The 16855-nt window shown below is 45.0% G+C and overlaps 1 protein-coding gene across 1 annotated transcript in view; it reads left to right on the forward strand.

Moving 5' to 3' along the window:
• LOC121539166 (connector enhancer of kinase suppressor of ras 3-like) overlaps positions 1-16855 on the forward strand; it is a 78965-nt gene that overhangs the window by 26541 nt on the left and 35569 nt on the right. The window contains exons 3-9 of the mRNA XM_041847469.2: positions 1984-2186; positions 3193-3280; positions 9789-9830; positions 11077-11196; positions 11826-11885; positions 13415-13483; positions 13685-13831. Of these exons, the coding sequence (XP_041703403.2) occupies positions 1984-2186; positions 3193-3280; positions 9789-9830; positions 11077-11196; positions 11826-11885; positions 13415-13483; positions 13685-13831 (729 nt within the window). The remainder of the gene's footprint in view (positions 1-1983; positions 2187-3192; positions 3281-9788; positions 9831-11076; positions 11197-11825; positions 11886-13414; positions 13484-13684; positions 13832-16855) is intronic.

The raw sequence follows: 16855 nt of genomic DNA on the forward strand, positions 1-16855 counted from the left end.
TCTGCATACCAGTCAGAGCTGGTGTTTCTGTGTGTTATTGGCCCACCAATGACAAAGCCAGCAGTGCTGTTTGATGTTGATTGGCTCTCCACGGCTTATTGTCAAAGCCACACTGTTTTGGTTCAACACAGTTGCTGTGTCTTTTCATGGACGAGTGTGGGGTTTCAGAGCCTCTGAGATATTTATATGCACCTTCTCTCCATCTCTTCTCCTGGTATAAATCTGCTTAAGGTTCATGAGATTCCCATTATGACCTCAAAGGCTCTTCGTGTCTCGGTGGACCTCTGAAAGAGACGTTTGGATGTTTGATTTACCAACTGAGATTGAGGAAATTTAACATGCTCTGTCAGTTTGCACATTTGGCTGCTGCCTCAGCCCCATGCAGCTCCGTGGGGACGACTTTAGGATGAGGTAAGTAATATATAATCAGTTCCTGAGTAAATGCTCCTGATATAAAACGGCAGCTGAGTGGAGTTAGCCGCTGATCACTTGCAGGTTTCCTCAGTGTGGAGCAGGGCCGAGCAAGCGCAGGCTATTTTCTGCACTAGCGTGTTTAGCCGTTAGCGTGCCAGTCAGGCTGAGGCCAGCAAGGCTGGCAGGGATGCAACACCATGTGAGCTGATATTTGCCAGAACAGGAGATTAGGCTACCCCCCTCTCGTCTCATTTAACTAGCGCTCCACTCCAAACACATTCTTTCCGCAATATTTAAGTGGAGCGTGCGTGAGTTGCCAGGATTAGTTGCTAAATTAAGCCATCCTAAATTAAGCCACACAGAAGTGTTTTTAATGCAGCGCTACACTAAGCAGAGCCGGCAGCTGACTGAGGTCATGATGAATGTGGCCATCATGATGTTTGATGAGAGCATTAGTCTGAACCTGACCATAGGTCAGTGTTCAATCCCATGCTCCCTGAGATCAGACACAGTGCTCGCAGTGAAATGTACTGCACAGTCCCCTAGGTGATAAACTCACCATATGACAAACTGTAGCTATACGCTATGACAGAGAAGGCTTTGTGAGGCTCTGCGGATGCTTACGTAAAGAAATGCAACTTGGCCTGCTCATACTGTACTAACAAAACTGTTAATGTACATCTAAAGCTTTATGTCATACAAAATATGTTAGCTATGTGGGGCTGTTTAGTGAAAATACACAGGGGAGTATCCCTGTAGGCAGAGCAGAGCTAGGGCCATAGGGCAGGTACAGGACATAACTTTGGCCTCAAATAAGGGATTTCTTTGGCCATTAGTAGGCATTATATATTATAGGTATTTTCAGGGTCATAAACTCAATAGAGGAAATATCTTTCTACGCAGTTGGAAGTAATAACTAGGTTGGGTGTGTTAGTCAATCATGTGCCTAATCACTTCCCCTGGAGCAGCTCGGTGAGGTCAGGGTTGTAAGGGCAGTAGGAATAAACAGTAGACAAAGCAGTAGCCTAAGCACATACAGATCTGGGGCCAGGCTTACGCTTCTGCCCTCAATTTACACTTCTGCCCTCAACTTACGCTTCTGACCTCAACTTACGCTTCTACCCTCAACTTACGCTTCTGCCCTCAACTTACGCTTCTGCCCTCACTTACTGGCTCAGGAATGTCAACTTTGCTTGCTTGATGGGAATCAGGTGATGGCATGTGCACCGTGCACGCCTCCCTCCCGAGGGTTGAGCCAGACGTGCCTGAAGAATGCAGGGGAATTTCACCCCAGAGGTGCCGGTAGAGACATGGCCTCTTAAATCATGTGTATCTTAGCACATCACAATTAATAACCCACATTTACACTGCAGGAAACATGTTTGTCTGTGAAATGAAATCCAGAGCCGTAAAAATCTGGAAAATCAGTTCCGATCAGGAATGCTTTGTCCCAAAAATGTATTTGACGTGAACTGTAATCACCGTAACATACACATTATTTTATGACTAAAACTATAACTTTGATATATCTATCTCAAGCTCAACTTCTGTTCTTTCTTCCCCTCTCAGAACTACGGAGTGGAGACAGACAACCTGAAGGGTCTGGTGGTGAGGATGAGAGTGGCCACCAACAGCCTGCACATGTCCACGTCAGACCGCAGGAAGAGTCCGACATACAACGGCAGCACCTCCAGGAAACCCCCCAACGACTTCCTCACCTCCGTGGTGGAGCTCATCGGAGCTGCCAAGAGTCTCCTGGCCTGGCTGGACAGGTAAGGCCTCGCACAGCATTCTGTCACCCCGAGAAAAAAACCATTCAGTGTACTCTATTTGTATGTACAGAGTAGGGTTACCATGGTAACTTTGCATAGCTGTCCTAGCTACATAAAATCTGCTATATACATTCAAGCTCCCGGACTACCATTGGGGTTAGCTGTAATGTTAGCATTTCCTTAGGAGTCATTAAGCTCACTGAATCACCTCATGACTAGAATATGCTGCTACGCTACACAATACAGGCATTGGTTTCTCCTCAGCCTCTACAGACTATACCAGAAACACAGCTCTTCTCTCTCAGGAGAGCCTTCTAGAAAGGGTTTGAGGACATATAAATGAAATTGGATACAGTCTGGTGGGTTTCCTCTACCTCTGTCTAGTCATTGTCAAGAGAATATCCAGATGAGCTGTAAGAATCAATCATCAATAATCTCCACATACTCTACTGCTCATGTACAATGCTGATTATTTTCATAGCATTTGTTTTAACAATCACTCTCTCCCCATCTGTCAGTTAAAACTAAACCAAAAGTAGTATTTATTGAAGGTAGTAGTATTCATGTCACCATGTTGACCTTCACAGCTGAAAGGATTTGTTGTTTTCGGAGGTTTGTTTCCAGATCAAAAGTGTAATGTGATGAGTTCTCCCAGCATATTTGGGGGTGGCATGGTGTTGAGGGGCTAGCGGTAGGGAGATGTGTTTTGGAGTTCAGGGGTGCGTATTTGAGAGAAGGAATGGAGAAGGAGGCACTTACATGGAGACAGACTGTGTTCCTTCCAACCATTGCCTTCTATCCCAGGCACACGCAAAGCAGAGCAAGGTTCACCAGTACTGTTGTTTTCCCTATTAACAGCCTCCTAGAGGTGGCTCCATGTCACGCTGTTGTCCCACTGTGATATTTACTCCCTTATCGCATTTCAGTACGGTCAGGGACATGACCTGGACCTTAGGATGTCATGATAAAATGGCCTCTCAATCTTTTCTCTTCTCTCTCGTTGCAGGACGCCCCTGACTGGGATCAGTGACTTCACCACCACCAAGAATAAGATCATTCAGCTGTGTCTGGACCTCACCACCACAGTTCAACAGGTCGGCACGCTCTCTCGCTGGCTCTCCCTCCCCTCTCTCCCTTTTTCTCTACCCCTCTCTCTTGCTCCAGCTCCCTCTCAACAGTGCACGTGCAGCTTGCCACTGGAAAAATCACCCCATAGCTCTTTCCACTCAGGGCAGACTAGCCTGAGGGCAGACACATGTAGGATCACATGTAGGATTAAGTAGAAGAGCAGGGGGTTATGAACATCGCAGCCTGCTTCTGCTGTTTTGTTTGTGGTTTCCTCCTAAGGTTAGCTAATGAGGAGACACCCCCCCCCCCAACCATGGTGGTGTTTAACGGCAATCGCAGCCACTGCGTTTACACTTTAATGAAAACCTCTGGCGCTCTTTAAAAAGCATCTGCCAACATTATGCGGGCTGCATTATTCCCTGCGGCCATGTGGTTCCTATTTGCCTGCTGCAAGATGTTCACAGCGGGAGAGTCTACTTTCTGTGTGTACATCCTGTGGAGGATTAATGCACAGTGGGTTGAGGAGGTGGTACGGTGGTCTCCTTCACTGACACTTATTAGATGTTTACCTCACCTTAAAAGCAGCAAATCAGCGAACATCATTCCAGGTTAAATGTGTGTTTGATTTGACCATGGGTTGTCAGGTTGTTAAGATCTATTTTTATCATATTTCTAGAATTAATATTTCCAGTTTGTTGTCCAAACTGGTTATGTAAGAGTCAGCTCTGAAAGAAAACAAACGAAGCCAGTTAAAGACCCAAGCACAGAGACATTTCCCACAAAGGCGTTTGAAGTGAATTGTTTTTGTGTGGCGTGAGCCTTGTGCTCCACAGCTTTGCTGTGGTGTACTGTAGCAGACACCTTGGCCTCCATGGCACTCAGCTGTGTGAGAGACCCAGGTGGATATGTCTTCAGTCCACCCAGGGGCCACCTTATGCTGTCATAGACACATGCAGAAAGATGCCTCCAATGCTCTCATAGACCAGTGTATCTCACATAGTCTTTAGACACTCCTGAACTCTCCCGATAGATTTCGGGGAGGTGTTTGTCTGATGAAAGACCAGGCAGGTATTGAGGGGAAGTATCACTGTGATTTTATGGTGTGGGCATGCTTCATGAGGTTACACAGCCTGTTCATGAACCTTCGCCAAGAACAGAGCTTTTAGGATGCCTGAATGAACTCAATGTATATACACACAATAGAGCACAGCAATAAAACAGCCAACATGCAGCCATTGCAGCCATCTCATCTGACCCGTAAAGTCAGAGCTCTGGCTTCTGCATAAAGGGTCAAACAAGGTGTGGGTAACACTGAGTGATGAGGTGGAGAAAGATTGTAGGAGGAAGGGATGTCTGGAGGGCAGGTCTGAGTCCTCACATGGTGTTTTGATTTCTTGTTCTGTAAGATCCTGTTCTCATCTGTCCAGTCTGGTCAGCTGTATAACCGGCTCCTTGTTGAACTGGTGTGCCAGCAGTCTTCTCTTTTTGCCACTTCATCGCTCGGCTGGACAAATTGTCTCTGGTTACAGATCAAAGGCTGCAGGGCCGTCTGGGGAGTCATCTGATCCCAGTCTGCTGGCATGAGGAGGCTGAGGATTCGCTGCTTTACCCAGGGAACCTTTCCTCAGTCTTTCCCTCTGATCTTGGTTTCTATATGGCTTAGGTATGAAGACTGCTTCTGTTCTGTTTTTGATAGTTTGATGCTTCAAGGGATTGTGTCAAAAAACACAGATCTGAAAGAGATTATGCCAAAGAGCATTATATTCACATTATGTGATCATTTGCTACTTTTGATATAAAACAGTCTGCATGTAAGAAAGAAGTTTGGCACAGTTTACACAAATACAATCTGAAGCATATTATGATACTGTTAGTAAATGTTTTTGACCTCAAACCTACTAAATCTGTCTTTTTAGCATATCCGTTTTTGGCATGTAAAATGCATTTCAGCTTGATGTAGTCATCCAAATATAGACCTATTTATGGCAAAAATATGTACCAGTTTGTGATGGAGGTCATGCCAAATTCCTTCTAAAACCACTGCACATCCTTGGCCGTGTTGGAAAGTAATTGAGGGGAAACATTGTGTTTTGGTACCAAAACTGAAACCAACGTATTTTATGCTTATTAGTTTTCCTCCATGTTTGTTCTGGTGGTTTCTCTAGTTAAAGAAAAATATAGTTTTATATGTGCATCAGTATCCCAAAAGACAACACTCAGCTCAGTGCAGATCATAAGATGATTCTAGAGAGAGAAAGAAACTCCTGTCCCTAAAGGACAAACCAGTTCTCTGCTGTAGTCCGCCTCCGTGGTTTTCAAAGATAAGCTGGCAAATCTTGTCCATTCAAACACAACAATGGGCTGACAAGCCAAGTGCATTTGCACACAGATTCTCCTCCCCCTTGGGCCAGGGGAATATGGAAATGGTCAGTCGTCTCCCATACGTTGTCTGCACAAAGGATTTACAAAGAGCAACAGAGCTGCCTTTGTGGACAATAATGTCCACACACAACAACTTTACTACGAGGAGACAAATCCTGGCTCCTCAAGTTCTTGTTTGTTGACATTGAGCACCACAGTGGCAGTGACCAATGGTTGTCCCTGACACCTCAACATAAGTCACTGACCTGTCTGACTCCATAAGTTATTAACTCAGTTGCGGGACAGCTGCCTTTTGGGACATTCACTGCAGAGAGGCCATGCCATAGCCAGGCAGGGGAGCCACAGCAGTGGCTCAGTAACAGTGGCCCCCTCTGAGCAGGGGTCCTTTCACCACCGGGACCCTCCAGTCCCCCAGCTTTCTGGCGAGGCTGTTATATCAGCTTTGAGCCCAGGCAGTCCCAGCTACAGTCTGGGAAGGGAAGGAGGATCCTGGGATAGGGCCAGGGCTGAGGGGCTTCTGTCTGTGGCTGGTTACTGTAGGATGTTCCCGGCTTCTCCTGTTCCCTGGTAGTCACACAGGAGCTACTGTTACAGCAGGAGAAACTTGCATACCTATCACTCGGAATCACCTTTATTCGCCAAGTACATTTACAAATACTCAGAATTGTACTTGGTGATGTGGTGTTGCTGGTGATGGACAACATTTAGAGACAGAATACAGACCGCAGAGTTTAAGCAAAGTTTACATACATTATATACAACTAAGTAGTGAGCATAGAGCTACAGTGGGGGGAAAAAAGTATTTAATCAGCCACCAATTGTGCAAGTTCTCCCACTTAAAAAGATGAGAGAGGCCTGTAATTTTCATCATAGGTACACGTCAACTATGACAGACAAAATGAGAAGAAAAAAAATCCAGAAAATCACATTGTAGGATTTTTAATGAATTTATTTGCAAATTATGGTGGAAAATAAGTATTTGGTCAATAACAAAAGTTTCTCAATACTTTGTTATATACCCTTTGTTGGCAATGACACAGGTCAAACGTTTTCTGTAAGTCTTCACAAGGTTTTCACACACTGTTGCTGGTATTTTGGCCCATTCCTCCATGCAGATCTCCTCTAGAGCAGTGATGTTTTGGGGCTGTCGCTGGGCATCACAGACTTTCAACTCCCTCCAAAGATTTTCTATGGGGTTGAGATCTGGAGACTGGCTAGGCCACTCCAGGATCTTGAAATGCTTCTTACGAAGCCACTCCTTCGTTGCCCGGGTGGTGTGTTTGGGATCATTGTCATGCTGAAAGACCCAGCCACGTTTCATCTTCAATGCCCTTGCTGATGGAAGGAGGTTTTCACTCAAAATCTCACGATACATGGCCCCATTCATTCTTTCCTTTACACGGATCAGTCGTCCTGGTCCCTTTGCAGAAAAACAGCCCCAAAGCATGATGTTTCCACCCCCATGCTTCACAGTAGGTATGGTGTTCTTTGGATGCAACTCAGCAATCTTTGTCCTCCAAACACGACGAGTTGAGTTTTTACCAAAAAGTTATATTTTGGTTTCATCTGACCATATGACATTCTCCCAATCCTCTTCTGGATCATCCAAATGCACTCTAGCAAACTTCAGACGGGCCTGGACATGTACTGGCTTAAGCAGGGGGACACGTCTGGCACTGCAGGATTTGAGTCCCTGGCGGCGTAGTGTGTTACTGATGGTAGGCTTTGTTACTTTGGTCCCAGCTCTCTGCAGGTCATTCACTAGGTCCCCCCGTGTGGTTCTGGGATTTTTGCTCACCGTTCTTGTGATAATTTTGACCCCACGGGGTGAGATCTTGCGTGGAGCCCCAGATCGAGGGAGATTATCAGTGGTCTTGTATGTCTTCCATTTCCTAATAATTGCTCCCACAGTTGATTTCTTCAAACCAAGCTGCTTACCTATTGCAGATTCAGTCTTCCCAGCCTGGTGCAGGTCTACAATTTTGTTTCTGGTGTCCTTTGACAGCTCTTTGGTCTTGGCCATAGTGGAGTTTGGAGTGTGACTGTTTGAGGTTGTGGACAGGTGTCTTTTATACTGATAACAAGTTCAAACAGGTGCCATTAATACAGGTAACGAGTGGAGGACAGAGGAGCCTCTTAAAGAAGAAGTTACAGGTCTGTGAGAGCCAGAAATCTTGCTTGTTTGTAGGTGACCAAATACTTATTTTCCACCATAATTTGCAAATAAATTCATTAAAAATCCTACAATGTGATTCTCTGGATTTTTTTTCCTCAGTTTGTCTGTCATAGTTGACGTGTACATATGATGAAAATTACAGGCCTCTCTCATCTTTTTAAGTGGGAGAACTTGCACAGTGGGGAAAACAACTTTTTTTTCCCCACTGTATATGGTTGATATACAGTGGCTATATGGTTGATATACAGTGGCTATACGGTTGATATACAGTGGCTATACGGTTGATATACCGTGGCTATACGGTTGATATACAGTGGCTATACGGTTGATATACAGTGGCTATACGGTTGATATACAGTGGCTATACGGTTGATATACAGTGGCTATACGGTTGATATACAGTGGCTATACGGTTGATATACAGTGGCTATACGTTTGATATACAGTGGCTATACGGTTGATATACAGTGGCTATACGGTTGATATACAGTGGCTATACGGTTGATATACAGTGGCTATACGGTTGATATACAGTGGCTATACGGTTGATATACTGTGGCTATACGGTTGATATACAGTGGATTTACAGTGTCAGTATGAATATCTAAATGCAGAGAGATGAACAGAGTGCAAATGCAGTATAGTGCAGTTATTTTGTGTACAGTTCAGAGATGGCTTGATGTGGTGTGCAGCATAGAGTGCATAGTAATTCAGTCTCTATGGGCCAGATGGTCGGTTGGTGCGGGCCACTGCCCGGGGAATACACTTTTCAGATGGCTGGAGGTTTTGGTCATGAGAGGTCGGCAATGTAGTACATCCGCTTGTGTGCCTTCTTGGTGACCGCTGTGACATTGTCCTCCCACTCGAGGTTGTGGGAGATGATGGTCCCCAGGAATTTTTATGATTCACCTGAGCCATTAATCTCGAGGGGGAGGTGGTGGGGAGTTAACCACCATCTCCACGGTTTTGTCTGTGTATAGTTCCAGGTTATTGCGACTGCACCAGGCCACCAGCCGGTCGACCTCTCCACGGTACATGGACTCATCGCCGTCAGTGTTGAGACCGACCAGAGTTGGATCATCTGCAAACTTTAGTAGTTTGACAGATGCGTTGTTGGAGGTGCAGTCATTGGTGTAGAGGTGAGAGCACGCATCCTTGTGGCGCTCTGGTGCTGAGGGATAAAGAGTCTGAAAGGTGTTTTCCCAGCTTCACGTGTTGTGTCCTGTTGGTCAGGAAGTCAGTGATCCACTGACTGATGGAGCTGGACACATTCAGCTGGGAGAGTATGTCTTGTAGCAGTTCTGGGATGATGTTATTGAACGCAGAGCTAAAGTCCACAAACAATATCCTTGCATATGTCTTTGGGTTATCCAGTTGTTTGAGGATGTAGTGTAGGCCCATGTTGACTGTGTCGTCCACAGACCTGTTAGCTCTGGAGGCCAACTGCACCGGGTTGAGGGAGGCATCAGTGATTGTTTTGAGATGGGACAGTACCAGGCCATCAAAAGGTGATAGAGGATAAAAAGTTAGAGGATCAAATGCATGGGAACCTGAAGTCAATTAAAAAACTAAAATAGTATGATATGTGATTGGAGAGGGGTTTTTGGTCATCTTGAAGTTGGAGGATATGGTTTCTACAATGTAACACTTTGCCTCCTCCTCTCCAAGTTGTGTTTTCTAGATGCAAGGTTCCTTTATTTCCACTGCTCTATAGTTTACTGTAACCCCACACCACGTTATGCAATTATATTGTCCCCAAGTTTATATGGAGATGTAATTTGACTCAGAAAGCTATTTATTTGAGGCCAATCTCCATCTCCCATAGTCCTATATCTGGATCTTTGATTGCATAATATTTACTGACTCACTATACTTAGTTTTTATTTACTATCTTTGCAGGGAAAGAACCTCTTCCTGTGTGTTGATGGAGTATTGAGAAGGCAGCCTATCTAACATCTGTCTCTCCTCCTCCACAGGACTGCGGTGTTTACGAGATGGAAGAAAAGATCCTGGAAGTTGTAAGTATATCTCTCCTCCTTGTTTTGTTTTCTCATGTAAACTTTAGAATGAGTTTCCACTTTCAATGGGAGCACTCTGGTAAAGTCTGTTTGAACGTTTGGGTAGATGTTGAACTCTAATGCTTTATATGGAGATTAGGTGGCATGCTTTCAGCGCAGTCTCCCTCTCAGAGTTAATAGTGCAGGCAGGGGCTTGGGCCCTCTGGTAAAGGCAGCTAAAATATGCCCCGGCCATCAATCAGTGTTTCCTGTCCCTGACACTCCAGGTTCTACAGCTGACACTGAACTTCCTCCCTCTCAGACACCGTCGGTGAACTCTGCTGCAGACACACACACAGTAGCTAGATCTCAATCTCTACACTGTTTAGAAGTCTTCTCCATGTCGAACTTGTTGTTCAAGTAACTGCCTCAGAAAAACTCTTCTAGTTATAGCCTGGTCCCTATCATTGGTGAATATTCTGAAGCGTGTGAGTAGCATTTCACTGATTCTTGTTTGTTTACAAATTCCTGTCAAGGGATCTAGTTATAGACTTGTGTGGTCAACAGAAAATTCAATTAGAGCTAAAATAAGGTTGGTTCAGCGCGTCAGTTGGTTTAACGCGTGCGCATCTGTATGTAAGCACAAATGTGTTGAGTGTTCAGGCATGATGCTTGTTACTCACCTGAGAAGAAAAAGTTATTTATTCTCAGAGCATCACTAACATGCCCCCACTAATGATGACAAGGTGGTGAGATTGTCCATAATGACCTAGAATGGAGAAGAGGGGAGGTAGGCAGGGAGTGAGGGGAAGCATTAGAGACCTGCATGTTCTCAGTGCTATATCTGAAGCTGTGGAACCAGCTAATCGCACGTTAATGACCCTCACCCCTAGTCTCCCCCCTCCTCTTCCCTGGTGGAGTGGGATAATTGCCCCAGAGTGACTGGCTGCTCTTGTCACCAGACTGCCTGGCCGACCTGCCAGCCCACCCCTATAACACTGACTCAACACTGACAGTCACAGAAACAACACCTCTTAGGTGACAGGCGGTAGCTATAGAATCACAGTCACGTAACAGGACATTACATTACTGGGTTGGTCATGTAATCTCAGCCATCGGGAAAGCACATCGAGTCACTGGAAGAGGCAACGAGATGAGATGAGATGGATTCATGAGATTCCATTCAATTTTGTTTTCTTTCTTTGGGTTGTTTGTTTGGTTTTCTTGCGTTGCTTAAATGGGTTTCCTCCGATCTGTCTCGTTGCAGTCAAAGGTTCTGAACAGCATCTGTGACCAGACCGTGAGGACCACCTCTGACCCTCTGATGAGCCAATCGGCATGCTTGGATGAAGTTCAGCTCAACAACCTTAAGCCTGGGGAGGGACTGGTGAGGAATCCTGCCTGCTCTCAGTTTAACCCCAAACCCACTGAACTACTAGCTCAGTGTGTCTGGACCACTAGCTCAATGTGTCTGGACTACTATCTCAATGTGTCTGGACCACTAGCTCAATGTGTCTGGACCACTAGCTCAATGTGTCTGGACCACTAGCTCAATGTGTCTGGACCACTAGCTCAATGTTTCTGGACCACTAGCTCAATGTTTCTGGGCTACTATCTCAATGTTTCTGGACTACTAGCTCAATGTGTCTGGACTACTAGCTCAATGTGTCTGGACCACTAGCTCAATGTGTCTGGACCACTAGCTCAATGTGTCTGGACAACTAGCTCAATGTGTCTGGACCACTAGCTCAATGTGTCTGGACCACTAGCTCAATGTGTCTGGACCACTAGCTCAATGTGTCTGGACCACTAGCTCAATGTGTCTGGACCACTAGCTCAATGTGTCTGGACCACTAGCTCAATGTGTCTGGACCACTAGCTCAATGTGTCTGGACCACTAGCTCAATGTGTCTGGACTACTAGCTCAAAAGTGTCTAGTGCTCCTCAACTTTCTTACAAGTTCAAACTGTCTCACAACTGTCTCACAAATGCTAATTCATGTTCATATTTCTACAGGGTATGTACATCAAATCTACCTATGATGGACTTCATGTCATCACGGGCACCACAGAGCATGTAAGTATGGTGGCCACAGAGGAACACATGAGTATATCCTAGTGAACGCACCTTCCTAGTGAACGTGCCGTCCTAGTGAACACACCGTCCTTGTGAACACCATCCTGGTGAACATGCCATTCTCTAAATTTCCACCAGTCTTATCTACATGTTTCAATATAAATCCAGTTGGTATAATGTTATGCGTAAACACTAGTTGCCATGTGCCAAGTTTTGATGGGGAGACAGTCAGTGGTGTAAAGTACTTAAGTAAAAATACTTTTAAAGTACTACTTAAGTAGTTTTTGGGTGTATCTGTACTTTACTTTACTATTTATATTTTTGACTACTTTTACTTCACTACATTCCTAAAAAACAAAATTCACTTTTTACTCCATACATTTTTCCTTACACAAAAGTACTCGTTACATTTTGAATACTTAGCAGGATAGGAAAATAGTCTAATTCACACACTTATCATGAGAACATCCCTGGTCATCCCTACTGCCTCTGATCTGGCGGACTCACTAAACACACATCCTTAGTTTGTAAATTATATCTGAGTGTTGGAGTGTGCCCCTGGTTATCCATACATTTTAAAAACAAGAAAATCGTGCCGTCGGGTTTGCTTAATATAAGGAATTTGAAATGAGTTATACTTTTACTTTTGATACTTAAGTATATTTTAGCAATTACATTTACTTTTGATACTTAAAGTATATTTAAAGCCAAATACTTTTAGACTTTTACTCAAGTAGTATTTTACTGGGTGACTTTCCAATTTACTTGAGTTATTTTTTATTAAGGTATCTTTACTTTTACTCAAGTATGACAATTGGTACTTTTTCCACCACTGGAGACGGTTAAGGGTGGGCTTCAAACAGTACGTCTTCTTTCCAACCCACCCTGCCCTCCTCCTCCCATTCTAAGGGTGGTCGAGTGCATTATTGTTTGCCACAGAGCTAGGATACCAGTGTAAATGTGTTTCTTATCAAGCAGTGGAGAGAGGGAAGGAGTAGTGTAGGGGTTGAATAATATAGCTGTTCCCATCTCCGTCATCCATTTAAGAATCACAAACTTCAACAGTAAAACATCCTCCTACAGAGGGACACTGTGTAATGTGGCAGCGCTAGCTATTACAGCCTAATTATCACGCCGTCCGTCATTAATCAAACCCTAATTCATCATATATCATGACTCATTAATTGCTTTGACATTCTCATGCAAAATGTGACATGCATAATGTGACAACCCATTCATAAAGAGGATGTTTGTGTTGTGTAGTCAGAATTATATCGAACGAATATTTCCTCAGGGGCTTATGATAATGTGACAACCCATTCATAAAGAGGATGTTTGTGTTGTGTAGTCAGAATTATATCAATCGAACATTTCCTCACGGGCTTATGAAGTGGGTCTGTTTCGTAACAAGCCCATACGTGGCACTTCTGACGATAAAGCAATCACAGATCAATGTGAATTATCCAGGAGCTAATATTACATGTAGATGGTGTCTGTTGGTAGACTAATCTTCTCCTCTGTGATGTCAGTCCCCGGCGGACATGACGAGGAAGATCCATGGAGGTGACGAGGTGATCCAGGTCAACCAGCAGACAGTGGTGAGCACCCAGCACCTGTTATATCCAACACGTGTCACACACACTACTCCTCCAATTGACTACAGTGCTATAGAAGGGTTGAGACTGCACGGCTCAAACGTTCATGTAAAACCCTTGCAGTTCACTACACAGCTACAGAAGGATATATTGCTGACCTTGGCTGTGATGGTACAGTGATATGCTGACGCTGTGTTGTGTCAGGTGGGCTGGCAGCTAAAGAACCTGGTGGGGAAGCTGAGAGAGGATCCTAAAGGTGTAGTCCTACTGCTGAAGAAGAGGCCTACAGGATCCTGCGGGTTCACACCGGCCCCTCTCAAGAACATGCGTTGGAAACCGCCCATGGCGCAGGTGCACATTCTAAACCCCTTCATCTTTTACTTTCATGTACTAACTAAGGCAGTGTGATTGTTATTGTTCATATTACCTTTTGTTAAATGTGCCTTATGAGGGCGTAGGGAGATGTGTTTGATTGTAACAAGCCTAGACAAGTGTAAGAACCACCCAGAGAGAGGGCTGCAGGGCTGAGGACAACAACTACTGTACTCACACAGTGATGATGATGTCACTCAGACTGGGTCATCAGTGGCGGTAGCCAGCAGTCTGTGAGTCAGTCTGCAGAGACAGGAGCTAGCATCTCCTTCAGTGGTGAATAGAAGAGAGGGGAACAAATGTCTGCTTTGAGAGTGGTTTGTGTATGTGTTGTTGTTTGTAGAACCAGATCAACATCTGGCAGTAGTGTAGGGTGGGAATCCCCAGTGATCCATGCTGTATTTATGTGGGTTAGGTCGGCTAGTCAGCTAGCTTCCATAGAAGACAAGTCTCGCAATGGGCCGCTCAATGATTCAGCTCACAAAGGGCTTGGGTACATCCTCTTTTGAGAAGGTCAAAACCTCCAAAATGTGTGTTAGTGGAGACAAGGAGAATCAAGTCTCAGAATGTCCAGAGAAATCCTGTGTTAATAACGTTATGTAATGGTAATCCAATTCACCAGTCTCTCATATGTGGACAGTTAGCACCGGGCTGAGCTCTTAGCCACAGCCAGGCACCTGAGCCCTGACTGCAGTGACTGAGGCTCCATAGGGAACAATACGCTGTTGTAACCTGACCTGTGCTCTGGTCCTGGCACTGCCTTGTCATGCCTCTGGAGGCTGCTTCTGCCCTGGGAAGATCAGAGCACATGATATCAAAGCAGAGCTGGTTTCACTTAACAAAGAACCTCTCATCACAAAGATACCGGATCATTCTGGACTTGTTCACCGCCGTGTTTGAACAAGGTGTCAGGAATCAAAGCACCACGTCTTGGGTTTTATGATAAGAGAGAGGCGTCAGTGTGTTAAACAATGATGGAGCACACAGTGATTCAGGAGTGACACTGGTTTCTACAGGTATCCTGGTTATAGGGGGAGGAGGAGGAGAGAGTAGACGTACCAGGATCTAATCTGTTTGATGGAGAGTGAAACTGAACATGGTCAATTTACCAAGTAGTGTGGTTTTAAAATGGCACCATAGCTGTGGTAGAATAGTATGGTTTCTTAAATGTATGTTGCAGCAGCTATTTTGGATTCCCCTCAAAATCCTTCCATTCCCCAAATAGAGTTGTATACAGTGCATTAGGAAATTATTCAGACTTCTTCACTCTTTCCACATTTTGTTACGTTACAGCCGTATTCTAAAATTGATAAAAATAAAAAACATCTCATCAATCTACACGCAATACCCAATAATGACAAAGCAAAAACAGGTTACTTATTTGTTTAGCAAATTTATAAAAAACAACATTAAAAAACAGAAATATCACATTTACATAAGTATTTAGACCCTTTACTCAGTACTTTGTTGAAGTACCTTTGGCAGCGATTACAGCCTCAAGTCTTCTTGGGTATTACGCTACAAGCTTGGCACACCTGTATTTGGGGAATTTCTCCCATTCTTCTCTGCAGATCCTCTCAAGCTCTGTCAGGTTGGATGGGGAGCGTCGCTGCACAGCTATTTTCAGGTCACTCCTAAGATGTTTTATCGGTTTCAAGTCCGGGCTCTGGCTGGGCCACTCAAGGACATTCAGAGACTTGTGCCGAAGCCACTCCTGCGTTGTATTCTTAGGGTCGTTGTCCTGTTGGAAGGTGAACCTTCGCCCCAGTCTGAGGTCCTGAGCACTCTGGAGCAGGTTTTCATCAAGGATCTCTCTGTACTTTGCTCCGTTCGTGTTTCCTTCGATCCTGACTAGTCTCCCAGTCCCTGCTGCTGAAAAACACCCACACAACATGATGCTACCACCACCATGCTTCACATTTACATTTTTTTTACATTTACGTCATTTAGCAGACGCTCTTATCCAGAGCGACTTACAGTTAGTGCATACATTATTCTTTTTTATTTTCATACTGCCCCCCCGTGGGAATCGAACCCACAACCCTGGCATTGCAAACGCCATGCTCTACCAACTGAGCTACCTCCCTGCCGGCCATTCCCTCCCCTACCCTGGACGACGCTGGGCCAATTGTGCGCCGCCCCATTGGTCTCCCGGTTGCGGCCGGCTACAGCAGAGCCTGGATTCGAACCAGGATCTCTAGTGGCACAGCTAGCACTGCGATGCAGTGCCTTAGACCACTGCGCCACTCGGGAGGTTACTTCACCGTAGGGATGGTGCTAGGTTTCCTCTAGATGTGACGCTTGGCATTCAGGCCAAAGAGTTCAATCTTGGTTTCATCAGACCTTGTGTGCCTTTTACTGAGGAGTGGCTTCCGTCTGGCCACTCTACCATAAAGGCCTGATTGGTGGAGTGCTGCAGAGATGGTTGGCCTTTTGGAAGGTTCTCCCATCTCCACAGAGGAACTCTGGAGCTCTGTCAGAGTGACAATCGGGTTCATGGTCACCTCTCTGACCAAAGCCCTTCTCCCCCGATTGCTCAGTTTGTTTCTTCTAGGAAGAGTCTTGGTGGTTCCAAATTTCTTCCATTTAAGAATGATGGAGGCCACTGTGATCTTGGGGACCTTCAATGCTGCAGAAATGTTTTGGTACCCTTCCCCAGATCTGTGCCTCGACACAATCCTGTCTCTGAGGTCTACGGACAATTCCTTCGACCTCATGGCTTGGTTTTTGCTCTGACATGCACTGTCAACTGTGGGACCTTATATAGACAGGTGTGTGCCTTTCCAAATCATGTCCAACCAATTGAATTTACCACAGGTGGTATTAGGTTGTTGAAACATCTCAAGGATGGTCAATGGAAACAGGATGCAACTGAGCTCAATTTCGAGTCTCATAGCAAAGGATCTGAATACCTACACTACCGGTCAAAGGTTTTAGAACATTCAAGGGTTTTTCTTTATTTTTACTATTTTCTACATTGTAGAATAATAGTGAAGACGTCAA

The sequence above is a fragment of the Coregonus clupeaformis genome, chromosome 25, assembly GCF_020615455.1.
Source record: "Coregonus clupeaformis isolate EN_2021a chromosome 25, ASM2061545v1, whole genome shotgun sequence".
In the NCBI taxonomy this organism is placed as follows: domain Eukaryota; kingdom Metazoa; phylum Chordata; class Actinopteri; order Salmoniformes; family Salmonidae; genus Coregonus; species Coregonus clupeaformis.